A 27,321-nucleotide genomic window follows, 5' to 3' on the forward strand; every position below is an offset into this window, starting at 1 on the left:
AAGTCTGCAGGTATTGAAAGCCTGCTTTCTTTGTGTTTGTCTCTCTCTGAGTCTTTGGGGGAGAAAATCATTCAAAACTGTTATGTGAATCTCTGTGTTGGGCAGTTTTAATTTTCTTTTTTTTTAAATCCCAGGTTCTGCAACAACTGAAGCAGACATTTTCCATCAGGCACTTCTTGAAGGCAATACTGCTACTGAAGTTTCCCTAACAGTACTAGATACCATATCATTTTTCACCCAGTGCTTCAAGGTAAACATGAAGAGTTAGAACTCAGTTGGTATCATTGCAAAGAAAATATTATGCAAAAACTAATTAGTCAGACGAAGCTTAGTATAGTATAAAAGCCCCCGGTGAGCAGTCAGGAAACTTGGATGGCAGACCTAGTTTGGCTCCTGTGTGACCTTGGGAAATCACTGAGACTCGTGTGCCACATCCATAAAATGAGAGGATTGGACTAATTTGCCCTGAATTTCCCTTCTCTTTCATTTTCCTGTTTAAAAACAGTTTTCTTTCACACTTTTATGAAAATATCCAGTACTTTTTAGCCCAAATTATGATTGAGTCAGTTTATCCAAACACCCGTTGTGATGAGGTATCTTGTCAAGCCAGATGATGTCCAGGCAGGCTGGCCGGCTGGCTTCCCTCATCAGGTGCCTAGTGGTTTTTCTCAGATGCTTGCCTCTCGATACAAATCATCATTGCTAGGATTAAAAAAAAAGAAGAAGAAGAAATTAAAAGCAATTATCTTGCAGGGTTGTTGAAGGTGTAAAATGAGATAATGGACGTGAGAGTGCTTTGAAAAGTAAAGACTGTATAACTATAATGAAGGGTAACAGTACTGGGAGAACTCAAAAGTGAAAACTCTTGCTGGCTTTTCATCTGAGTTATACAGATTTTTTTTCTTTTCTTCCCCCCTTCTCTAAGTAATTCAGTTAATTGCTTCAGCCCTCCGGATTTACTATGGAAACCTGGCCTGTGCTTTTCCAAGAGGCTTATCAGGGAAAACTGAATTAGATACTAATAAGAAATAGGCTGCAAAATCCCTTTATGAAGTATTAAGTTTGTTCTGATTAAAATGCAACCCAAATTCATTTTTTATTGTGCCAGTAAGTAAGACATTTGGTCTCAAGGTTTGCATTGTATTCCTTCCTCCTATTCAAATACTTCTTATTTGTTTAACATACATCTCTTGGTAGATGTCAGGCACTATCCTAAGTGCTTTAGAAACATTAACTCACTTTTTTGTTGTGGGTCTGGAGGTGGAAAAGAGGACTGCAAATGGGCACCAAGGATCTTTTTGAGATGATGGGAATGATTGGGTTGTAATGGTTGCAGAACTCTGGAAATTTACCAAAACTAATTGAATCATGTACTTAAAATAGGTAAATTTTGTGGTATGTAAATTATACCTTAGTAAACTTAAAAGTACAAATGTGGACTCACCTTTAATCCTCACACTAGCTTCGTGATATAGATACTGTTATTTTTCCCATTTTAAAATGAGGAAACTGAGGCTCACAGGGAAGTTAATGTCACATAGGTGGTTAGTTAGCAGAATCAGGATTCTGATCTAGGCCAGTTATCACAAGAGTCCATGCTTCTAACCACTACCCCATGCTTGTTAGAAGTAGACTAACAGAAAGATCAAACACCATTCAGGGATCCTGGCTATCAAGGTTACTATTAAATCTGTTACAGGTTTGCATATTGTTTTGGTTCGTTGTTGTTACTTTTGGCCAAGTTGTAACCCGGTAATTAGTTTCTTGAGGGATAGGAGAGCAGGGCTGGAGGTGTTAACCAATGCCTTTTTTTTAAAGGTTCACAAACCAATAGATATTTCTCTACAATTTGTTGTTTCTCTTATATCTCTATTTGCAAGGAACATTTAAACAATTTACGTAGTCTGTTCAGTTGTGATCCCTGTTATTATCTCTACTCATAGAGGGTTTAATTTGTCACCAGTGGCTAAAGATATCTTATGCTAAACATACATTTAAAAGCAAATTAGATACTAGACTTTTAAAATGGAATTGATGTTTTCCTTAATTCTTACATTACTTTGTCAGAGAAATACAAAGGCTGGTTACCTTGTATCCATTTTTAATTTACTGATTTCTGAATTGAGGAGCAATATGGTTAGGTTAATAGAAAATACTCTTCCCATACTAGTTCTGTATTTGCTGTGTTATACTGGAAAAAGATTTTTTTTCATCTATTTAAAATTGTGGAATTAAGTATAGATGTAGTTTATATAGTATTTTGAGATTTCCAAGTTGAAAGATGGCACAGATGATTTTAGATTATGTTAAACTTTTTATTGTTACTTTTCAAGCAGTGGTTTGATAAACAGGTTGTTGGTAAAGCGTGTTCTCTCATTCTAGGGGGAGCAGCATAAACTATTTCTGCAAATTTTTTTTTCATGTTTTGTAGAGCCAACTTTTAAATAATGATGGCCACAACCCGTTAATGAAAAAAGTATTTGACATTCATCTTGCTTTTCTTAAAAATGGGCAATCTGAAGTGTCGCTGAAACATGTCTTTGCCTCACTGCGAGCTTTCATTAGTAAGGTAAGAGCAGAGCTTTGTGGCTGCGAGTGGCCTTGCTTCATAGCAAGAAGGAAAGGGGAACAGGGATCATTGCGAAGACCTCTCCAAACCTCAGATAAGGAAGCCATTAAATCCTGCTTTTGTAAATATTAGAACAGCAAAATACGTAAAGAGAGCCTGACCAGGCATTCCCTAAAATCAGCACGTGCTTTTTATTTTGTCCTGTCATTCCTTTCTGAAGAGTATCATTTTAAAATTACCAACTGCCAGTTTTTCTTCTCTTTTGCTTCTTTTGAAAGTATTGTCATGCTGAAGATATATAAGCTGTGAGGGTACTCATGTATAAGCACTTTGAAAGCAGGGACCAAGTCTTATAACCCCAGGGCCTTGTATGATATCTTGCAAATCGTAGGCACTCAATACACGTTCAGATGAATGAATCCTTCTTTTCAGTGCGAATTGTATCTGTGGGCTCTAAATTTTCAGGCCATTTACCTCATCTAAACTAAAACTTCAGACTAGGCTTTTAGGAATAAATATGACTGAAACAGATAGCAAAGATTTATTTCTGGTCTGGTTTTGATAGCTTTTAAACATAATTAAAAGCATCAGGAACCAAGATGGAGTTAAAATTATGGAAAGGCACAGTCTAGGCCTCCACTCTGGTATGTGTAACTCCAACAAGACAAATTCAGTTAACCAATTTGTGTAATAGGATAGCTGAGTGTGGAAAACTTCTTTGTCATTATTTGTATGGCAACTTACGGGGTTTAACTGATATAGAAATTAGGTGATCTTGAAGGTTTATTTTTAAATTGCCATTCTTTTTTTTTTTTAATTTTTTTATTTTTGGCTGCGTTGGGCCTTTGTTGCTGCACGCGGGCTTTCTCTAGTTGCGGTGAGCGGGGGCTACTCTTCATTGCGGTGCGCGGGCTTCTCATTGCGGTGGCTTCTCTTGTTGCGGAACATGGGCTCCAGGCGTGCGGGCTTCAGTAGTTGTCGCACGTGGGCTCAGTAGTTGTGGCTCGCAGGCTCTGTAGTTGTGGTGCAGGGGCTTAGTTGCTCCGCGGCATGTGGGATCTTCCCGGACCAGGGCTTGAACCCGTGTCCCCTGCATTGGCAGGCAGATTCTTAACCGCTACGCCACCAGGGAAGCCCTAAATTGCCATTATTTAATACAATTTTTTGAATAAAGAAGTAAATGGAAAACTGAGTTCAGTGCAAGCATGTTACGAGAAACTAAGGGAAAGAGATTCAGAAATAATTCATTTAACAAACAGTTACTGGGTAGGTACTTACTGGTGTCAGACATTGTGTCAGGGATACAGTCTGAGGACTTACTGTCCAGTAGAGGGAAACACACACACATTGATGCACATCCACAAATACCATTAGGCTAAAAGAAGTCTATACAGAGAACTGAGGATGAACAGGAGAAGGACGGGAAACACTAATTTAGCAAAAGTTTCTCTGCAGCACTGGAGTTAGGATTTAGTATGGACTCAGCAAGAGATGAGACTGAAGAGGTCGGTGGGGACCGGATGATTATGTCCTCATCTTAGGAGTTAGACTTCATCTTTTAGGCATCAGGGAGCATGAAGGCACCATAATTAGATTTTTATTAAGAAAACTGTTGTGGGAGGGGGAGAATCTCTTTAAAAAGTAGCCTGGAAGCCTAGTCTCTGCCCTCATGAAGCTTTCAGTGGGCAAGGAGGGTGGGGCAGAAAATAAACAAGTAAATAAAACAGTAATTGTCACAAGTTCTAGGAAGGAACCAAGGCGTTGAGATAGAGAATAATGATTTGTGGGAGTTACCTTACTTTAGATAGGTTTGTCACTTTTAAAATGAGACCTGAAATAGGAAAAGGCGCCAGCTGTTTGAAAAGCGTAAGGAAGAACATTCTAGGGAGAAGGACAAGCATATGCAAAGGCCTGGAGTTGGGACAGAGCTTGAAATTCTGGGAACTGCAAGGCCCAGTTTAGCTGGAATGTAGAGAGAAAAACAACATAGAAGGGGATGGAAGAGGAATCTATAGAGGAGATGAGAGGGAGCAGTCACAGAAGTAGGAAGAAAGGCAGGAGAGAAGGATATCATGGAAGCCAAAGGAGAAAAGAGTTTCAGCATTATTATGCAGTACAGAGTGGTCTAATAAGATAAGGTGGAAAGGGAGTCCATTGGAATTGGCAATTACAAGGTCATTGATGATTTTGGTCATTGCCCACTCAGAGAAGTGATGTAGGTAGAAGACTTCTTTTTTTTTTTTTTTTAAGTCAGGAGATGTCACATTAAAGTCTCCTTTTTTTAAAAAAAAATTTATTATTTATTTAATTTATTTTTGGCTGCGTCAGGTCTTAGTTGCAGCACACGGACTCTCTAGTTGAGGCACGTGAACTCAGTAGTTGTGGTGCGTGGGCTTAGTTGCCCTGCAGCGTGTGGAATCCTAGTTCCCTGACCAGGGATCAAACCCACATCCCCTGCCTTGGAAGGCGGATTCTTTACCACTGGACCACCAGGGAAGTTCCGGTAGAAGACTTCTTATAGCGGATTAACTACACTACAGCTATGCTTTCCCTTCCTTTATTTTCGTACTAGAGTATCTTGCCCAACAAGATTTGGTTTAATCCGGTGAGACTATTGATGAGCTCTTTCAACCGCCAACTAGAAAACATTTATTAAACTTTCATAGCATTGCACTTGGTGTTAAGGTGATAAAAAGAAGATAGGTTCCTATGATATGGGTTTAAATTCAATATTCCCAAGAAATAATTTTGAAAGGGTGGCCCTCTAGCTTCACACTCCCTGAAAAACATCCATTGTGTACCCTGGAGCAGCTTACTACTTGCTTGCCTAGACATGTAAGCATGGAAGATTGTAATAAGCCTATGTTACATGTATAGTTTGTTTTCCACGAAACAGAGTGAATACGTTCTCAAAGTAGCAGCCACTTGCCTGTTTTGAGAATTAGTCACTTTTTTTACTCTTTTTCTATGCCAACATGTATTTTGATCAACAGTTTATGAATAGAGGATGCACATGTTTATGTTTGTGTGTGTACACTTCATCTATACCCCATTTTGTTTAAAGATCAACTTTATTTGCTGAATAGATTCCTGGTATAATTTTCTCAGCATTTGGAAGTTCATAATATAAGGAACTGTTTAAATATAAAGCAAAAGAGTAAGTAATGCAGATTGTCCTAACCATTTTTAAGGCCCAAATTGAGACCCATCAATCATTCATCATTTCAGTCATTCATTAATTTAATACATATTACTGAGAACCTAATTATCTTCTTTTCCAGACCATTATGAGCTCTTCTTAGATCCGTAGCACTTATAGTCAGCACCTCACATTTTTGTAGAGACTTGTATACTGACTTGCATTGTTCTGTCATTAATACATGCTGGTCTTTATGTTTTTAACTAGTTTGGGTTCTCCAGAGCGGAGCCCTAGCCTTATGTTGATTTTGTATCCTCAAAGCACCCAGCATCGTTTTAGGTTAGAATATAGTAGGCACTTGATAGTTGATTGACTTTTATGATTGGGTTTTCAGATACTTATTTATGTTTTTCCTGTTCTTTAGTTTCCCTCAGCCTTTTTCAAAGGAAGGGTAAACATGTGTGCTGCATTTTGCTATGAGGTTTTAAAGTGCTGCACATCAAAGATTAGCTCAACCAGGAATGAAGCCTCTGCACTTTTGTATCTTCTGATGAGAAACAACTTTGAGTATACCAAAAGGAAAACCTTTTTGAGGACACATCTGCAGGTCAGTGAAAACCAAAGCTCCTCTTCTTTCTTCTATTCAATCTTTAGCCTCTATGTCAAGATCTAGAGCTACCCAATCCAATACAATAGCTATTAGCCACAGGTGGCCATTTAGCACTTGAAATGTAGCTAGTCTGAATTCAGATCTCCTGTAAATATAGAATACACATTGGCTTTTGAAGACTAAGTACAAAGAAGTAAAATATCTCAATTGTTTTATATTGACTATATGTTGAAGTGATATTTTGGATATATTGGGGTAAGTAAAATAAATTAAAATTCACTTGTGTCTTTTTACTTTTTAATGTGGCTACTGGACAATTTAAAATTACACATGTGACTCAGATCATATTTCTGTTGGACAGCACTACTCTACAGCATAGGTGTTAAGAGCATAGATTCCAGATTCCAGATTCCAGGACTATCACACACTGTGTGACCTTAGCAAGGGCTTCCTTAGTCTCTCAGTGCCTCAGTTGCCTCATATGTAAAATAGTGGTAAATATCCCTACCTACCTCGTACGGTTGTGGTGAGGATTAAATGAGATGATTAAGTAACAAACAAAGCACTTGTGTTTTTCATGTGCCAGCATGCCCAGTTAGTAAAAAAAAATGAGAGAAGTCTCAAGGTTTAGTAGAAAGCATAGACTTTGGAATTGGACCTACCTGGGCTTAAATCATAGCTCAGCTACTTACTTATGTGACCCTAGGCAAGTTACTCAATTTGTCTTAACTATTTGCCTCATCTGTAAAATGAGACCAAGTATGTTTCACCTTGCAGGGTTATCATGAGGGTTAAAAATAAAGTGTGTGTGGTGCCAGGCACAAAATACCTGGCACATGATAGACACTGAGTACGTGGCAGTTGTTTTTCAACGTCTCCACGTTTTTTAGCTTATCTGATGAAACAACTCTGAATTAAACAACAATTGGGACTTCTTGGCTCAGTAGCCCTCTTCGTAATATGGGAAATGCTTGGTCATATTTCTGTCTTCACTGCCATGGTCTGTCCCGTTGCAGTTGTTTATTGGAGACTGGGTTATAAATGAGGAAACAGCCATAAGCAGCTTTTTAGAAACGTCATCAGTGATTTGGAAATCTGATAGAAGTATATGCTTCCTGTAAAAATCTTCTATATAGTTACTTTTGGATACTAGGGCCAGCATTATATGTTAGGGTGTCTAATATTTGCTTTCATAGAGGTGTCACTTGTGTACCACCTTCCCCCAAAACATTTCTGCAAGTAGTGTTCTGGTGTATCTGAAATTCCCCAGTAGGGTCCATTCTTCTGGGTTAAAACATCAATTTTTCTCAAGTCCTTTATTCAAATATAAATGAATTAATAAATGTGCAGACTTAGAACCAGGTTCTAAGTGGTCAATAAAGTGGGTAAGTAGTAGTATTATGATTATGATCTCTTTAATCCTCCTAACAGCTCTATGAAGTAGATATTGTTATCATCCCCATGTTGCAAATAAGGAAAGTGAGGCACAGGAGGGGTAGTTAACTTTCTCAAACCTACTCAGTGAATAATGGATAAGGTCAAGATTTGAATCTAGGGCAGTTTCACTCAAGAGCCTGCACTCAGCTCCTACGGTATCTTGCTTCTCCGGATCAGGGGTAAAGCTTCCAGCCACTAACACCTTAGCCTGAATCATTTACACATTCAACCAAAGGAGCCTGAGAAATTAAAAAGCACCATTATGTTACATTATACTTGCTATCATTATGTAATGTATATGCCGTAACATATATTGCTATCTAAACTAGACAGGCCCTAGTCAGAAACAAAGAAGGGAGCTGAGGCGCTGGAGTTGGAAGTCCAGCACACTGAAATAGACTAGTGAAAAGAAAGGAGAAACCATCAAGAAAAAGGTCATTTCTTCCCAACTTTGCCATAGCTACTACGTAGCAGGCGTATTGAAAGTAGAGACCTGACCACCATTGTACTAGTTCACTAATTATGAAAACAGTTTTAGATCTAGCTGTGCCATGAGTTTGGAAGGTTTTTCACATCTAACCAAGAAAAGTCCCAATAAAATTTGTAATTAGGAACCTCTGAAGTTGCTATTTCAATAGAAGAGTTTAAACCCCTCATGTATGAAGAAAATAGATTTTGATGGAACTATGTAGGATCTTCAAAAGAATTTCATATGAGTGCTTATGGGTTTGTACAATGATGAAAATAAGCAGCATTTATTCAAAAGACATTTGAAAAAATGGTGTTTGCTTCTTCCCACAGATTATCATTGCTGTAAGCCAGCTGATAGCTGATGTAGCACTAAGCGGAGGATCGAGATTTCAGGAGTCTTTATCCATTATCAGTAATTTTGCAAATAGTGACAGACCTATGAAGGTATGCTCTCACTTCAAGTAAAAAATTAGAACTGCGTTCACTGTCAGGGAAGTTTACACTCCTCAAGTTAAACTGTGTGTTGGAGTCACAATTTTTATATAGTATAGAGTTTATAGAATGTGAGCTTCACAAGTCAAAGCTTTGTCTTGTACACCACTGCACCTCTAGCACCTAGAACACTGCCTGGTACACAGCGGATATTCAATATTATTTGAATGGATGGGTCAATGGCTATAGTGTGTATACATAGTTATGATAGGATTCAAATTTTTTCTGGGCTTGATTTTTAAACTTGCTCAGAAAAGAAATGGGTCCTTTCTTAACAGTTGTTACCATTTATAAGATTGGTTAATTAAGCATTGAGTTTGAAATGTCACAAAGCCTCACTTATTAGATTAGCTAACAGCTGCCTGATCCTTTGCCAACAGATAAGGAGTGGCACAGAAGGGATTCATTATTTGATGATTTTCTGAGTTTAAAGAATCATCTGTTAACTGGGGCTTACCAGAGATACTTATTGGCAAATCCAAGTCCAAGGCTGTCATTCTTAGGCACCAGCTGGCTGAGGCCAAACCCAAGACCCTGACCACCATTCCTCTTTCCGAGCTATATGCTTAAAACCTATAACATTGTGAAAATTCATTTTTTGTTTTGTTTCATGGAGAGCAGGTTCTGATCTTCAGTGATGCATGCGTACAAGGGAAGAAGAATCATTTGCCAATAGAGAACTTTTCCTCCCCGAGGAATCATCCCCATTCTTGGGAAAAGTCATCTTTCAGCATAATTTGACAATTTGTGTCATATCTGGAAAAAAAAAAAAAGCTCACAGTCACAGCATACTTAATGTTTGGGATGTGTCGGATCTTTGTACCAAAAAATATTCCCATAGGAATGTTGCTGAAACTGAAAAAAACACTGAGTAGTGCCAGCCATTGTCAGGCTGGGAAAGTTTGCTTTTCAGCCAGTTCTGGTTCCTCGGGAGATCAGTATATGCTTCAACTAATCCCATGAGCACAGAAAAAGCTTATGTCATTTAGGATTTTTTTACTCATACCCTAAGAGTTTATTTTTACCAGTTTTTACCATCCTTAATTCCATGTTATGTAAAAGTTGGGTTAGCAGCTTTTTCAAAGTAAATGGGGTCTGTTTTAGCCCTCCTTGATAGGAAATCTTTTTCATGACTCATTTCTGAAATGACTTAGTTTTATTCTGGTAGGGAAGTCATTACCAATAAACTCTAGTATAACAAAGTATAGCTTTCTCCCAGTAAATGGAATCTCTATTAATGTATAAGAAGAGACTTTACATATATAATTATTTTTAAAAGTCATCTTTAAAGAAGGCACTTTTAAAAATCATTTTCTCCACATTTGGTTATATTCACATTGAAAGGCTCCCAAAGCCCTGTACCTGTCCCTTACTCATCTTCTCTGAATCCTACAAATAATTGTGATTACTCCAGTGGGGTTAATAGGAAGCGATAGGACTTCCTTAATAGTGCCCAGGATAAAGAGGAAACTCGAACTTCGTGTTTTTGGGAACAGACACTTTGAGAGAAGTTAATGATCTCTTTAAACTCTTCAGAGTGTTCTGTGATTCCTCAACTCTTATTTGCATAATTGGAAATTTTTGCAGTATGGTTTTCACCTTAGTGTATATGGTAGTTGGTAGATGGGATAAGTATGCTTGTCAATGTGGAAGAGTGACTAAGATCACTAGCTCTGGAGCCAAACTGCCTGGGTGTAAATCCTGTCTCTACCGCTTACCAACTGCAAGACTTTGGCCAAACTACTTAACTGCTGTATACCTCGGTTTTCCATTGGTAAAATGAATTATAATAGTACTTAATTCATAAGGTTGTTATAAAATTTAAAATATGTAAAGCACCTAGGCCACTGCCTGGTGCATAGTAAGCTGTCAATTTTTAGTTACTGTTGTAACTAAAATTACACAATAAAAGTGAATGTGCATTACACTCATAGCTGTAGAATTCACGGTGGAGGAGCTGGGGTTCAAAGCCAGGCAGTCTGGCTCCGAAGTCCGTGCTTTTATGTATTATGAATATACTGCCCTCAAACTCATTGCCTTTGAAGCCTGAGCTAGTGGGATATATTTTAAAGAATTAATTTAAAACTCTTTAGGCATGCCACATGCCAAGAACCAAGAACCAAATACCAAGATCTCTAACAAGGGGTAAAAGTTGTGTGTTATTCCCAGGATTGGATGCCTAGGCTTAGAGCACATTGGTAATATTGATAAACATGTCCTTTTTGTTTGTTTTGATATTAGGCAACTGCTTTTCCCACAGAAGTTAAAGACTTGACCAAGAGAATCCGTACTGTTCTTATGGCCACTGCTCAAATGAAGGAGCATGAGAAAGACCCCGAAATGCTAATTGATCTCCAGTATAGCTTAGCCAAGTCCTATGCAAGTACCCCAGAGCTCAGGAAAACCTGGCTTGATAGCATGGCGAAGATTCATATAAAAAATGGAGATTTTTCAGAGGTGACTACTTATGGCTTTGTTCTAAACACAACCCTGCAAAACCCCTGGAGCGCAATCTGACAGTTCTTTCTTTGTCATCCTTTTTCAGGCAGCAATGTGTTATGTCCATGTAGCAGGTTTGGTTGCAGAGTTTCTTCATCGAAAAAGTAAGATATTTCTGTTCTTAGAGATGGGGAGAACTTCAGTTAGCACAAGAATTTTTATCTTTGTAGCTTGCAACTGTGAATGTGGTATGATTGAGCTCTGAAAAGTATGTTCACCTTTAGCCTTATTCACTGTTAAACAGAAGTTGTTATAAAAGAAAACTGGATTGTTCATTTGCCTTCTGCTTTCATTAAGAGTACAAGAATAAGCTGAATAGTACAGGGCCAGGCCTGATGCCCAGTGTTTATTCTCCAAGACTGTCTCCCTGGAAGACTGCCACAAATTAAATTCTTCTCAGGGCTTATGAGAAGCCCTGGATAATACACACCACTTATTTTCCCCTATCTGCCTCAACTTTACCAACAACTGCCCACAAATTATATCTCTACAGCCACTTTAGTGCAACAATATCTTGGTATTAAAAGGGAGTTGGCACATCAGCAAGATGGCCCTATAAGATGTCCCTCATTTGTATACCCATCTCAACAGCAATTTGGCACCCATACATGGACGAAAGTGCCTTTGTGGGAGCTGTGGGATCCAGCACCACATGCCAAGGGACCTGGGAGGAATTTTACCCACCTATGCATCAGGTAATAGGCAGACAGATCTGTGTCCTGTCTGTGGACCCTGCAGTGGCCTATGAGCTGGCTCCAGCCCCTCTCAGCTGCAGTCCGGGATCCCCTGGAGAACACTGTCTTTAGATAATCTCCCACAGATGAGAGAGCCTTGGGGGAAGTCCAGAAGTCCAGTGGAGAAGTTCCAGCATGCTGTTGGAGCAAAAATTATACAAGTTTGAATGCATTGGAGAGGATAAGAGGAACAGTTTGATTTTACTCGTGTCACCCTTTCCCCAAGGTGGCACAGCTCAGTGCCAAGAGAGACTTTCTCACCGTGATTTCTTCTGCAGGGAAAAGTGAGGGCATGTGAGTGGGTACTGCCTTTCCCAGCAGTGCAGATGTTGCCAAAGAGGCTCATTTCTCTCTTGCCCCATCGAGAGTACTGAGTCATGAACTGAATGAGTGGGGGGCAGGAAGAGGCTGGGAGAGCAGCAGATAGGACTTAGAGGGCATTACAGGGACACAGATCCTACTAATCACATCACAGACTCCATCAAAAAGCCCACCAACAAATTGCTAGAGATATTTAGCCTGTGGATCCCCCCCAGCTGGCCCACAGGAACCCCTGGTGCTCCATGTGCCTCAACCACATACTGTAGCTGGATCTCTGTGCATGCTCCTGAAGGCAGATGGCTAGTGAGCATGTGCAGAAAACCAGCCAAAATCAGTGGGCCAGGGAGAGACCACAAGCTTGAACTTTAGAATCACCCTTGGGTGATCAAATGGGAGGCTGTTAGCACCTGGCCTGGTGTATTGCATGATGGAGAAAAGACATACACGCTTAAGAATTCTGTCATAAGAGGGAGCAAGAACTGTAGAGCAGGTGTATCCATAGCAGGTCTGTGAAAGCCTCAGAATCCCTAGCAGGACAGATGGAAAGTTGTTCTCTCCTAAAATCAGTCAGTAAAGTTGGTTGGAGGTAACTGCTACTTCACATGTGAAGATAGCAATGGAAGACTTACAGGAACATGAAAAATGAAGGAAACGTGACACCACCAAAGGATCACAATAATCTTGTAGTAACCAAACTCAAAGACATGGAGGTCTGCAATTTATCTAATAAAGAGTTCAAAATAGCTGTTCTAAGGAAGCTCAGTGAGCCACAATAAAACAGAAAATTCAACAAAATCAGGAAAATACACGAACAAAATGAGAAGTTAAACAGAGATAGAAACCTCACAAAAAAGGACCAAACATATTCTGGAGCTGAAGAATACAATGAATGAAGTGAAAAACCACAGTAGAGAGTATTAACAACAGAATGGATCAAGCAGAAGAAATAATCTGAATTAGAAGACTGGACCTTTGAAATTATCCAGTCAGAGGAGAAAAAAGAAAAATGAAAAAGAGTGAAGAAAGCCTATGTGATCTGTGGGATACTATCAGCAGAAACCTTACAGGCCAGGAGAGAGTGGGATGATATTTTCAAAGTGCTGAAAGAAAAAAAAAACTGCCAACCAAGAACACTCCATCCAGCAAAGTTGTCCTTCAGAAATGGACAGATGAAGACTTCCCCAGGCAAAAGCTGAGGGAGTCCATCACCACTAGACCTGTCTTCCAAGAAAGGCTGAAAAAAGTTCTTCAAGCTGAAATGAAAGGATGCTAATTAGTAACATGAAAACATATGAAATGTATCCATATGAATGGATAAAGAAGACATGGCACATATAATCAATGGAAAGAAGGAAATCCTGCCATTTGTGACAAAAGGGATGGAGCTTGAGGGCATTATGTTAAGTGAATTAAGTCAGAGAAAGACAAATACTGTATGATCTCACTTATACGTGGAATCTTCGAAAGCCAAATTTGTAGAAACAGAAAGTAGAATGGTGGTAGCCAGGGGTAGCGGAAATGGGGTAATTTGGGTCAAAGGGTACAAACTTCCGCTTAAAAGATGAATAAGTTCTGGATATCTAATGTACACAGTGATTATAGTTAACAGTACTGTGGTATATACTTGAAAGTTGCTAAGAGTATAGATCTGAAATGTTCTCACTCCCCCCAAAATGGTAATTATGTGTGGTGATAAACACTACTGTGGTAATCATTTCACAATATATACATGTATCAAATCAACACATACACCTTAAACTTACGCAGTGTGAGATCTCAATTATGTCTCAGCAGAGCTGGGGCTGGTTGCAGGGGTGGAAGGGGGCCACAAAAAGGAGTCATGGTCTTGAAGGGCTCAGGATCCAGCAAGTCTAATTCAGGAATCTGCCTGAAAGCTTCCCTTTCCAAAATTAGTATTGTTGACTGTTGTAACAACTACTTAAATAGTAAAACAGTTGAGTTAGGTTTAAAAAGTGATTGGCAATGGACATTGCAAAGAAATCTCCCACTATCTATCATAATTGCCAAGCTATTTCCTTGAAGGCAGTCAAATGAGTAACATTTGGGCAAAATGAAACCATCTTGTGGGAGTCACATCGCTGCAGTTTTGGCTCTGAGAACACAACCATGTTTCGTTTTGTTTTTTAATTCCAGAATTCCTACAGTTAACTATATATCTTTCTTCCCAGACAGCATGACTAAAATGTAGATTCATTTTACTTATATTTTAAATTTAACACTTTCTGTTTGATACTGAATTTCTTTTGAACAATCCATATTTTGAAATTGGTATACTCTAGTATTCTCTTTTTAGTACACATGTGGTTTTAAAATGGAGAATGGGATTAATTATCAAAAGAAGGCCTTGTTTGAGGGTTTTTTTTCCTACATCACTGGTATGCCTGAGAAATTGCAGTAAAAACACATATTGAAATTGCACACCTGCAGTTGCAAAAAACTAACAAATATGAGAACCCTAAACATGGTACTAAATAAAGTTCTAGGTGTGTCTTTCAGGTATATCAGGTTAATATTATCTCATCTTTTTCATTAGTAGAAATCTGAAATAAGAGTTTTTTGTCTACTGAGTATAAACGTATACCCTTTATATATTGAAAATAGTTAAATATATTAAAATATTTCCTTAGAATTTTTTTTCACAAGTGCAAAGACCTTAAAACTAAGCAAAAATCAAGAATTATTAATCTCCATTATCAGTTCTTAAGCTTTAGAATTATAACTATAGTATTGGAGAAAATAGCAACTAAAATATTTAAATATTGCTGTGGGTTTTTTTGGACATTAGCTTGAGGCAGCTAGCCTGAACACCAAACAGTGTGACATGTTTCAACAAGTGGAAACAGTGCTTTTAACTAGTCATTTAAGTATTTATTTCATAATACCTTCAAGGTTTTTTAGAATTTATCCTTCACAGAAATCAAAGAGCCCTTCTCTGAGTAGGAAGAAAATGATGTTTTGCATTTTAAACAAAAAATAATGTTAAATATAGGAGAGGTTTACATATTTATTTATAGGTGCCATCTATTTTTAAGCCTGGAAAATTCTACTCAAACTAGAAAATCGTATTCTAAAATGGTGGCAGTAGTAAAATCCTCAGGATTTCCCCCCTTAGCTTCAATCATGCCAATGATCGAAAACACCTGATTTTGCTAATTAGCCGATTCAGCTATGATAGTTATACCCAGGTAGACCACTAATGTTAAAACAGAAGTTAAAAACTTAATCTGTTAACCTGTCATTCAGTCTGAGAAATCCATGATCTAGATAAGACCTGGATATTCACAGAGTAAATAAAAGTACGTTTGAGTGCAGGACTGAAAAAAAAAGTTTTATTTATACTTAAGACACACTTATTTAACAAAAATAATTGAGCAATTGTAGAACCCTGTGTTTTCTATCAAGTGTCCTTGATAATGAAGACAAAATCTCTGACGTATCAATTGCCAAAATTTTTCTGTTTTCTCAAAGTCCTATGCCATTTCTGTTGGAGTCATTATAAAGCTTTCTTTTTCATCAAGATGGAATGAAATGCTACAGCTGACGCATTGGAGACACATGTTTTCCTATTTAGAGTTGTTAAGAAAAAAAAATAGTTTGTCTCATTGGGTGGTTGCCTAAGCGAGCAAGGACTTGGGCCCCTGGCCTCCAGAGGTGACCACAGAACACCAGTGAGGGCCCATTTCTAGATCCTTTTTTTCATCTTTCAGGCCCTGAACTGAAAGGGGAAGGGGAAGGAGGTGTGCAGTTCTCCCTGCACCGCCACCCTCAAACGTCTTTCAGGCAGCCAGGGCTCCTGCTCTTTGTACCAGAGATCTTAAGGGTCACCATTCTCTTCCCTTTCCCTAAGTTACCTCTAAGTGGTGATGCTAGGTGTTAGTTACTCCCACTCCCAAAAATATGTAATAAAAAACAGATCTAAATTTCCTTATTTTTATTTTGTCTGAAAACCTCAAAATGTTCTAGATCTCATTCTCTGGAGACTAGACTTATGTACCTCTTCCTCCTCTCTTCCGGAGAGATTGCACAACTGTTTTCCCCCAGGGAAGACAAGAATCAAGTCTGCATTCTTACACCACCACATAGCATCCGAGGTTCAGCAAAGCTTCAGGCCTGTAGAGCTCCTCCAGCACCCCCAGGAAAAGGAATTTCCTTTCCCATAGAGTCTGTTCTTTTCATGCCTTATAGGATAACGTTCCCTTTGCCAAGTCTTTATACCCAGGTTCTGATAGCTTAAGTTCTGCAAAGCTTTTTCTTTACCCACTTCCTTCCCAATTACAGCTTTTTCCCTTTTTGCCCTCCGCTCTTACCTCCTATCCCTCTTCTGACCAGCAGTCGTATTTTATCAAGGGTTCAACTGCTTTCCCATCCTCCAAACTCCTCCCTACTTTTTTCATGGTACTATTTGTGCTCAAGGTAGTGGTCTCTACTTGGACAGTTTGCATCTTGCTTTCCCTTGGACAGCAATCAGGAATACAGAAGCTACAGCTATGAAGGGCAAAATCAGGAATCCAGGTCACATACCAGAAAGATTCAAAGCAGACCCTCCAAGACCACGTTATATAATGCTACACAGGGCTACGGGAGAGCCCTCACACACGTGCCTCCCGCTGTTGGGACATATACACTGGCCTAGATTCAGCAACTTGTTTCATCTGAAACAAGACTAAACAAGACTAAAGGGAATCAGAATTTTCCCCAAGCATTTTAAAGACCCTAACAAACAAAAGAGTCCTCTTATCATTGGATAGTTTGGTGGGTGTTGATAACTTAAGCAAACAAGGGGATATATAGGCTTTTCTAGCTAGAGATAACGTCATCAGGCATAGGACTCAAGATAATACACTTAGCAAGAATAGTAGACTCTGAAGCTGAAAATCCATAATAGTAGTCTTTACACCAGATGATACACACAACAAAGTCCAAAAGAAGGTATTAACCTGTTTGTTTCTGACAAGAACCATAATTTACCCTCCTTCTACTTAAGGTACACACCGGAAGACTCTTTCCCAAGGTGCTTTAGTCTCATCTGATCTCAGGCATAGGAGTGTGCCCCTTTTTGTCCTCCCCTAAATCACGGCCTACTAGAGAAACCCTAGATTTGGGAATCACTTAAAGTAATAATATCCTCAGAGTAGACAGGATTTTTCCCCCAGTCATGGACCTAGCTGCCTGAGGCCTTCAGGGATTGACCCTTTTCTTTGTTAAGGACCACACTATCTCTTCAAGTCAAGTTTTGGGGCCCTCTTCCTTAACTGCCTAGCTCTTGACTTCATAAAGGTAATCAAGTGGGACATTTTCTCCTAAATTTCAAAAAGTTCTCCTAATGCACCTGCTACTCAAAGAGTGTCCCATGGACGCAACTGCCAGTCTGAGAACTGTTTCTTACTGGTCCACGACATGATAAGGAATATTAACCCGAATGTAAATCAACTATGTCACTGAGCATGATGGTTAGTTCAGCTGAATTTTTTATTTTTTATAGAAAGACTTTGTTGAAGAAGGAAGTGATGAATTGATTTACATTCTGGTACAGCTCCTTATCGTGTTGTGATCCAGCACTTTGAATAGAATTCCCCTAGAAGTCTATATAACAGACCATTTTAGGCATGCTTATCCTCAGAAATGAAACATGCCATGCTCTATCTTCAGTGCCTTTTATTACCTAATTTCTTTGAACAAAAATGGCCCTAAAGTCCATTGGGTCAAAGTAAATCTTATTTTCATTTCTGCCTCTCCTTTTTCTCTAACAGAAATCCACTGACTACTCCCTATGTGTTTCTCCATTTTTGAAAAAGTGCTTCAGAATAACCCCATCTTCTCTTACCAGAATCCCATCTTTCTCTCTCATAGAAGTGTGATGCTGACTTGATAACTCATTTTCTGTTAAGCGTCTTACCAGAAGATGTATGTCTAGTTAGCATTCACTTAGACAAGAAGAGTTGGCAAAATCCAAGCCATGATACATGACCCTTTTTTCCATCAGAATGCTGAGAAATCTCCTCAATGTGAGGTTTGGCTTTCTTAAACCTTCCTTCTTCCTTCCCCAACCTCTAACACCAGGAAGCTTACCAAATATTTAGTCGTGAGTAGGTCATCATTTCTAAGCATCACTATTAGAGAGGTTGTAGAACAATAGATTGCAAAAGCTGTCCCCTTTGTGCCCAGCCATTTTCCACTGCCTAGCAGATTCGGTTATAAGGAAGCTGAATTTTCCTTAACTCTAAAATGACAGCCCCCTTAGATAGCGGTAAACGCAGCCAGAGCGGGAGTGTTTGGACATGTTCCTATGTCCAGAATCTGCAGGGCAACCACGTGGCCTTCTATACCCAGACTCTTGCTTGACAGTAACAATTTGGTCCACAGTCCTACAGCAGCTGTTCTCAGCTTGAGCTCACTTCCTACTTCCCAGGGGTCCAGCTGCAGAGTCACTTACTATACGAGCTGCTAGCAATTATTTTATCTTGAGAAAGCTAGTTTATTTATTGGTAGCTTTGTTTGGTAATAATAATGCATTGCACACTTGTTATATGTTAGGTTCTGTTCTAAACACTTTACATTTCATTGAATTCTTATAAGGTAGCTGCTGTTTCTATTTTACAGATGATGGAACTTTTTACAGTCCTAGAGAGAGAAACATGTCTAAAATCACACAGTTAATGATAGAGCTGGGTCTATCTTAACTCCAAAAGCTCTGGTTCTTCCAGTGCCCCATCCTGTTTCTCTAAGGATGCTTCATCCCTGGCATCTGTTTTATTTTCTGCCTCTCTTTACGAGTCCTAGGCTAGGCTAACAACCCACTTTTCCAATTCTCCAGTGAAATGAGGAGCTAGAGATGACTACAAAAGCTCATTCGATGTTTATCTGAAAAGTACATGCTCTCTTTGTTTAGGTGACAGACTATAAACATACACAGGATCAAAGTGTTAATAACAATTTTTAGATCACATTAGGAAAACATTTACTATAGTAGCCATTGAAGTCAGAGAATGAAACTTATTTGTAAGTAACTTGAGCTCACCATTTGGTAAAAAGACTGGTAGGATGTATAGTAGATAGAAATAATTTGTAAAATTCTCTTTTTGTAACTGCAAATTGCGCTTATGACTTTGATCCTTACAAAAATATGTGTTTATTTTTAAGGGTAACTAATCCCTGTAAGGCTATCTGTTATTTACAAAACACTTTTTAAAAATAAATTTACTTCACTGGTTTTTATTCACGCAGAATTATTCCCTAATGGATGTTCAGCCTTCAAGAAAATTACTCCCAATATAGATGAAGAAGGAGCAATGAAAGAAGATGCTGGAATGATGGACGTCCATTATAGTGAAGTAAGACTCCAGGGCCTGCATTGCCAGTTATATAAATTTAACTTCTTAAAATTTATTTACATTAAAAAATTATTACAGCTAACTTAATTTGGAAGGTAACTAAGGGTTGATGAACTGTAAGCATTAAAACTGCCCAGGGAAAAGATGTGCCTGTGTGGAATGTGGAGCCCTATCTCTGGAACTGTTCTTATTGTCTGGTTTTAGAAATGTACCGTGTATCTTCCTCAGATCACCTTCCCAGTAACCAGATCACGGTCAACATACTTTGGAGAAATCTCCGTAAAAAAATAGAGCTAACAATGTAACAGCTAAGGAGAGGATGCTTACGAGTATTTTAAAGATGGAAAATTTCTGCTTCAAGCTTCATATGGGTAGCAAACAGCTTCAGTTGCTAATCACTCAACAAATATTTGTTGAGCACTGACTTATGAGCAAGGCTTTGGACTTGGTGATATAGAAGCTATAAAATAATTAGATATGGCTGATCCCTGACCTCTTATGTCTACCTAAAGAGATAATACACCTGCTCGAAATGGAGAAAAGCAAGACAGTGCCATTTGAATAATACAGACAGTATGTTCCATGCAGAGTTGAAGGTGAGAGATGCCTTTGAGCTGAGGTAGAACAGAGGACAGTTAGGGTTAGAGAGAGATTTGAAGCGTGAAGACACCCTGAAGGCATTTTAGCAGAGGGAGGAGGATAACGGGGACAAAAGTTAAGAGGTGGGAAAGTATAAGGCATCTTTGGGGGCACAGTGAATGGATCATTTTGGCTAAGCCATTGGGTTCACATAGAGAAGAGTAGTAGTTGAGGTCAGATTTTGGGAAACTTTGAATGTCTGGACCTCACTGATTAGAATGTTGAATTGCTGTCAAAGGTTTTTGAGCAGGATAATGACAAGATGAAAGCAAGGAAGAGGAAAGGTTAATTTGGCGGTTATGTGGGAAATGTATTAGAGGTAGATGGATAGGGGCTGGAGGCAGAGTCTGGAGGGCGGGCTGCCCTAAGAGTCCAGATGTGAAGCAGCCAGGCCTAAACCCAGGTAGTGACAGGTTCAGGAAACACTGTGAAGAAAAGAGGAAGACTTGCTGGCTGTGGGAGGAGAAGAGTCAAAGATAGTGCTGAGATTTCAGGTTTGGATATTATAGAAAAATGATGGATGGATGATTTTACAGGGAAGATGATGAAATCAGTTTTTGATGGGTGTTGAATTTGAAGTAGAAGGTTATTGAAATGGAAATAACATCAGGCCATTAGAAATTCAGAACTGAATCTAAAGAGAGAGATCAGGGTTGGAGAGCCACATCTGGAAGTCGTAGCTGTGTGAGAACCAAAGCACACTGACGATGGGAGGTAATACAGCAAGCGAAGACCAGAGAACCAAGGACTGAGGCACATTGATGTTCACAATTAAGGAATGTGAAGACCAAAGAAAGAAAGAAACAACAAAAGCGGAGAGATTTAAGGGGTTGCAGTCCCATAGAAATAAATTTTTTTAACATTGTATTAAGAAACATAAGAAGCAGCCAGGTTAAAGTGGCAGAGACACATTTTATACTTTATGAATTGTTTTTTTTAATATTTTTACTTAATTTTTAAAATTTATTTATTTTATTTATTTATTTTTGGCTGCTTTGGGTCTTCGTTGCTGCGTGTGGGGTTTCTCTAGTTGCGGCGAGCGAGGGCTACTCTTCGTTGGAGTATGCAGGCTTCTCATTGCAGTGGCTTCTCTTGTTGCAGAGCACGGGCTCTAGGTGTGCGAGCTTCAGTAGTTGTGGCTCATGGGCTCTAGAGCGCAGGCTCAGTAGTTGTGGCGCACGGGCTTAGTTGCTCTGCGTTATGTGGGATCTTCCCGGACCAGGGCTTGAACCTGTGTCCCCTGCATTGGCAGGTGGATTCTTAACCACTGCGCCACCAGGGAAGTCCTGTTTTTTTAAAAATATAAGCAATCTCAAGGTAGCTCTAGTTCGTTTAGCTAAGATGATATATGCCTAGAAGCTTTACCTACTACTTCTATATGGGTCTCTCTCCTCATCAATAAAATAAAGGTGATAATACTATCCTGGTCACTTCACAACAAATGTGAAGGCTCTTTATAAGTCATTAGGTGCTACATAAATGTCAGACTTTATCACTGACCAACTTGATAGTAAGGTTTCCTTTTACCTCCAGAACCTAGAAGAGTAGATACTTAAAACATCCTTGCTGAATTAATTAATCATAACAGAGAATCGAGATACTTGAATTTTAATCCCAGTTCATTGCTTAACTGTGAAGCCTTGGGTAGGTTAATTCACTTTTCGGGTTTTTAGTTAGACTTCAATGATTTTCATCTAAGACCTCCAGTTTGTGCGGGCTAGCAACAGAAAGATTCACGGGAGTTTGTGGGAGATAAATGGTTTAACACAACTGAAGTTACGTCCTTTTTTCCAAACAGCAGCTTCAACTTAGTCATAAAAATGGCCTTGCGCCTGACCCTTTTTTATACTCTCAAGGAGAGCGGTAATATTTCTTATTAGTCAAGAACTGTAATCAGTTTTCTATGTAAACACATTTGTTGGAACTCTTTTGTGTTCTACAGTAATAATTTATACATGCTTTTCATTTGATGTATACAGATAGAATCATGTTCTCCATAGTGCCATTTTATGTTTCAGTTTATATAATAGGGCTTCTTCCTCGTGCTCTAGCCAGTGGAAAATAACTGCCACCGACTTACAAGTTTTATTGAAATGAAAAATACAAATTGTTGTTCACTTAGTGCCTTATTTAAATAGGTTAGTTTAACCAATAATAATTTAATTTGTTTTTAAAACTGCATTTCTGACTTTTGATTTGCAATAGTTTTTAAAGATATAATTAACATACAGTAAAATTCACACATCTTAAGTGGACAGCTTGATGAATTTCCACAGTTGTATACACCCGTATAAATTACCACCAGAAACAAGAAATAGAACGTGTCCATTCCCCCAGAAAGTTCCATTGTGCCCATTTCCAGTTAGTCTCCCCACCCCCACTATCTGATTTCTATCATTGTAGATTAGTTTTGCCATATTTTGGTGTCATAAAATGGAATCATTCAGTATGTACCCTTTTGTATCTGCCTTCTTTTGCTTAACATAATGTTTTTGAGATACACCCATATTGCTGAGTATATCAAAAGTTCTTTTTCATTGCTAAATACTCCATTATATCAATGTAAGATTTTTAAATCCATTCTCCTGTTGATGGATTTTAGATTGTTTCCAGTTTGGGATTGTTACGAATATACGGCTGCTTTAAGCATTCTTATCTATGACCTTTTGTGGACATATGCTTTCATTTTTCTTGGGTAAATACCTAGGAGCGAAACTGCTGGATCCTGGGGAAGTTATATATTTAACTTCATAAAAAATTGCCAGAGTTTTTCCAAGTGGTTGGACCATTTTATATTCCTACCAGCAATGAATAAGAGTTTCAGCTGCTCCACTTCCTCACCAACATTTGATGTTGCTAATCTTTTTTTATATTTTTACCATTCTGTTAGACATGAATTGGTACCTCGTTGTGTTTTTCACTTGTATTTCCCTAATGACTAATGGTATTGAGCACTTTTTATGTGCTCCTTTGTCTTTCATATATCTTCTTTTGTGGAATGTTTGTTCAAGTCTTTTGCCCGTTTTTAGAAATTGCATTATTTTTTTTGTTGACTTAGGGGAGTTCTTTCTCTATTCTGGATATAAGTCCATTGTCAAATATATTTGCTGCAGATTTATTTACCAGTCTTTGATTTGTTTATTTATTTTCTTAATTGAGTCTTTTATTGAGCAGAAAGTTTTGGTTTTAATGAAGTTCAATTTACCGTTTTTTTGATGGTTTGTTTTTGTGTGTGTGTTTGGTCTGAGAAATCTTTGCTTACCTCAAGACTGTGAAGATACCGCCTTATATTTTCTTCTATAACCTTTGTTTCTGAGTTTTATGTTTAGGCTGATAATCTATCTAGAATTCATTTTTGAGCATGGAATGAGAGGTCAAGGTTCATTTTTTTCTGTTTTTTAAAAATTAATTAATTTATTTATTTTTGGCTTTGTTGGGTCTTTGTTGCTGCGCGCGGGCTTTCTCTAGTTGTGGCGAGTGGGGGCTACTCTTCATTGTGGTGCACGGGCTTCTCATTGCGGTGGCTTCTCCTGTTGCGGAGCAGGGGCTCTAGGCATGCGGGCTTCAGTAGTTGTGGCACGTGGTCTCAGTAGTTGTGGCTCGCGGGCTCTAGAGCGCAGGCTCAGTAGTTGTGGCACACAGGCTTAGTTGCTCCACGGCATGTGGGATCTTCCTGGACCAGGGATCGAACCCGTGTCCCCTGCATTGGCTGGTGGATTCTTAACCACTGAGCCACCAGAGAAGTCCCAAGGTTCATTTTTTTCTAAACAGTTATTTTACATGGTCCACACCATCTGGGGAAAAATAAAACTTTTACCCCCACTGAATTGCTTTGGCACCTTAGTCAAATTTCTGTTCTTTATATGTCTGTGGTCTATTTCTAGACTCTGTTTTGTTCCATTGATCTATTTGTCCATCTTGATACCAATATCACACTGTCTTGATTACTATAACTTTATAAGTCTTGGAATCAGGTAGTGTTAGCCCTCCAACTGTATTCTTTTTCAAAGTTGTTTTGGCTATTCTGTATCCTTTGAATTTCCATGCAGAATTTTGAATCATTGTTTCTATTTCCTCAAAATAGCCTGCGGGAAGCTTTGTAGAGATTTTGTTACATTTATATATCACTATATGGGGAATGGAGAGCTTAACAATACTGAGTCTTTCAGTCAGGTCTTATTTAGGTTGTCTTTAATTTCTCCCAGCAATATTTTGTGATTTTTCAGGATAGAAGTCTTTTCCTGGGTATATATTGTTAGATAATGGATGTTCTGATGCTACTGGAAATAGTATTGCTTGATTTTTTAATCTTAGTTTTCAATTTGTTGTTGCTAGTATATAGAAATACAGTGATTTTGTATGATGATCTTATAATCTGCAACCTTGCTAAATCTGCTTATTAGTTTTAGTAGTTTGTATATTCCTTAGGGTTTTCTACATACACAATCATGTCATCTGCACAGAAAGACAGTTTTACGTTTGCCAGTCTCTGCGCTCGCTCTCTCTCTCTCTCTCTCTCTCTCTCTCCCTCCCTGTCTCACCTTATTACACTGGCTAGGACCTTCAGCATAATGTTGAATAGAAGTGGTAAGAGCAGACATTCTTGACTTGTTCCCACATTTAGGAGAAGAGTGTTCAGCCTGTAGGTTTTTGGGTTTTAGTAGAAGCTCTTTATCAGATTGAGAAAGGTCTTCTATTCCCTGTTTTCTGGGGATTCTTTTCTAACATCATGAAGGGGTGTTGAGTTTTTTCAAATGCTTTTTCTGCATCTATTGCTTGAGATCGCATTTTTCTCTTTTATTCCGTTTACATGGTTCATTCTGTTTACACTGGATTTATTCCTAATTGTAAACCAACTTTACATTCCTGGGGCAAACATTGCTAGTTTGTAATAGATTTTTAACTCCCCCAAAGTTCCTCCTTCCCACTGTTGATAGAAATTTTAATTTGGCTATTAAATGTTAATATATAGATTATTTTTTCAAGTAGCAGCATTTAATGAACATCTACTATGTACTGCCGCCATACTAGTGACTGAAGAAACCAATATAATATATTGTCCCTACTCTTGAAGAGTCACAGCCTATTTGGAAAGTCAGATACATAGATAACGGACAAGTATAGTGATAAATATCCACCCAATGAATTATCAGAGTAAGAAAAAAAGGTGTCTTGTGTCTTGCTACTCTTTGTTAATCAGAAGAAGAATCCTGGAAGAGGTGATACCTAAGCTTTCTTAAAGGGTTAACTAAGTGAAAGGGATTAAAGGACAAGAGGGTACAGAATGGACAAAGGCACAAAGTTAAGGCAACACCATGGTGCTTCAGAGGAACTACCAGTAGCTCATCATTGTTTGAGCATCAAGTACCAGGCTGAGCATGATGAATGATGATATTATAAAAGTATCAGCCAGATCACTGCAAGGCTTGTGTGCCAAATGAAAGAGCTTGTCCTTAGTTCTGCGAATGATGGGAGCCATCATGAGATTTTAAGAAGGGAAGAAGGATGTGGTCTGGTTTGCATTTTAATCAGAACCCTATGGCAGATTTGTGGAGGATAGATTTGAAAGTGCCAAGGCTGGAAGATCAGTTAGAAAACAATAATGAGGTCTTGAACCTTAACAATGAGAGCAGAAATGGAGAAGAAGGGTCAGATTTGAGAAATATTTAGGAAGTAAAACTGGCAGAACTTGCTGATGGACTGATTAGAGGATGAGTAAAGAAAGAGAGTGTATTAGTTTCCTAGGGTTGCCATAAGAACGTACACAAACTGGATGGTTTAAAACAACAGAATTTTATTGTCTCACAGTTCTAGAGTCCAGAAGTCTGAAATCAAGGTGTCAGCAGGGCCATGTTCCCTCTGAGACTCTGGGTAGGAGCCTTCCTTGCCTCTTCCTAGCTTCTGGTGGTAGCTGTCGATCTTTGGTGTTCCCTGGCTCGTAGCTCCGTTACTCCAGTCTCTGCCTCTGTAGTCACATGGTGTTCTCCCTGCATATCTCTGTCATGTTGGAGTAAGGGCTCACCCTACTCCAATATGACTTCACCTCCACTATTCATATCTGCAATGACCCTATTTCCAAATAAGGTCACATTCTGAGGTACTGGGAGTTAGGGCTTCAACTTATCTTTTTGAGGGACACAGTTCAACCCATAACAAAGGGGAAAGTCAAAACTGCTGTTAATTTTCTAGCTAAGAGTTTATAGGGTATGACCACTGGCTAGGTAGGAAACACAAGTGAAAGAGCTAGTTTAGGAAGAAGATGAATTCAAAATTGTCTAGAGGACATACAGGAAGAGCCGCTTTAGCAGTCAGTTTTATAGGTCTGAAGTTCATCTCTTTAAGATAGAAACAAACTGTTAAGACTTATGGGAGAGGAGAAGATGGCAGAAGAGTAAGACGCGGAGATCACCTTCCTCCCCATAGATACATCAGAAATACATCTACACGTGGAACTGTTCCTATAGAACACCCACTGAACGCTGGCAGAAGAACTCAGACCTCCCAAAAGGCAAGAAACTCCCCACGTACCTGGGTAGGGCAAAAGAAAAAAGAAAAAACAGAGACAAAAGAATAGGGACAGGACCTGCACCAGTGGGAGGGAGCTGTGAAGGAGGAAAGGTTTCCACACACTAGGAAGCCCCTTCGCGGGTGGAGACTGCAGGTGGCAGAGGGGGGAAGCTTCGGAGCCACGGAGGACAGCGCAGCCACAGGGGTGCGGAGGGCAAAGCGGAGAGACTCCCGCACAGAGGATCGGTGCCGACCAGCACTCGCCAGCCCGAGAGGCTTGTCTGCTCACCCGCCGGGACGGGCGGGGGCTGGGAGCTGAGGCTCGGGCTTCGGAGGTCGGATCCCAGGGAGAGGACTGGGGTTGGCTGCGTGAACACAGCCTGAAAGGGTTAGTGCACCACAGCTGGCCGGGAGGGAGTCCAGGAAAGGCTGGAGCTTCCGAAGAGGCAAGAGACTCTTTCTTGCCTCTTTGTTTCCTGGTGCCCGAGGAGAGGGGATTAAGAGCGCCGCTTAAAGGAGCTCCAGAGACGGGCGCTAGCCGTGGCTAACAG

General features: G+C 39.2%; 1 protein-coding gene across 3 annotated transcripts in view; it reads left to right on the forward strand.

Moving 5' to 3' along the window:
• Nucleotides 1-27,321, forward strand: part of DOCK11 (dedicator of cytokinesis 11) — a 189,405-nt gene that overhangs the window by 134,147 nt on the left and 27,937 nt on the right. For all 3 annotated transcript variants that reach the window (XM_068532530.1, XM_068532532.1, XM_068532531.1), the window contains 7 exons: nucleotides 135-250; nucleotides 2,432-2,569; nucleotides 6,133-6,315; nucleotides 8,557-8,670; nucleotides 10,960-11,175; nucleotides 11,264-11,321; nucleotides 19,518-19,624. In XM_068532530.1, coding sequence (XP_068388631.1) covers nucleotides 135-250; nucleotides 2,432-2,569; nucleotides 6,133-6,315; nucleotides 8,557-8,670; nucleotides 10,960-11,175; nucleotides 11,264-11,321; nucleotides 19,518-19,624 — 932 coding nt within the window. The remainder of the gene's footprint in view (nucleotides 1-134; nucleotides 251-2,431; nucleotides 2,570-6,132; nucleotides 6,316-8,556; nucleotides 8,671-10,959; nucleotides 11,176-11,263; nucleotides 11,322-19,517; nucleotides 19,625-27,321) is intronic.

Source organism: Eschrichtius robustus, chromosome X, assembly GCF_028021215.1.
Source record: "Eschrichtius robustus isolate mEscRob2 chromosome X, mEscRob2.pri, whole genome shotgun sequence".
Classification (NCBI taxonomy): domain Eukaryota; kingdom Metazoa; phylum Chordata; class Mammalia; order Artiodactyla; family Eschrichtiidae; genus Eschrichtius; species Eschrichtius robustus.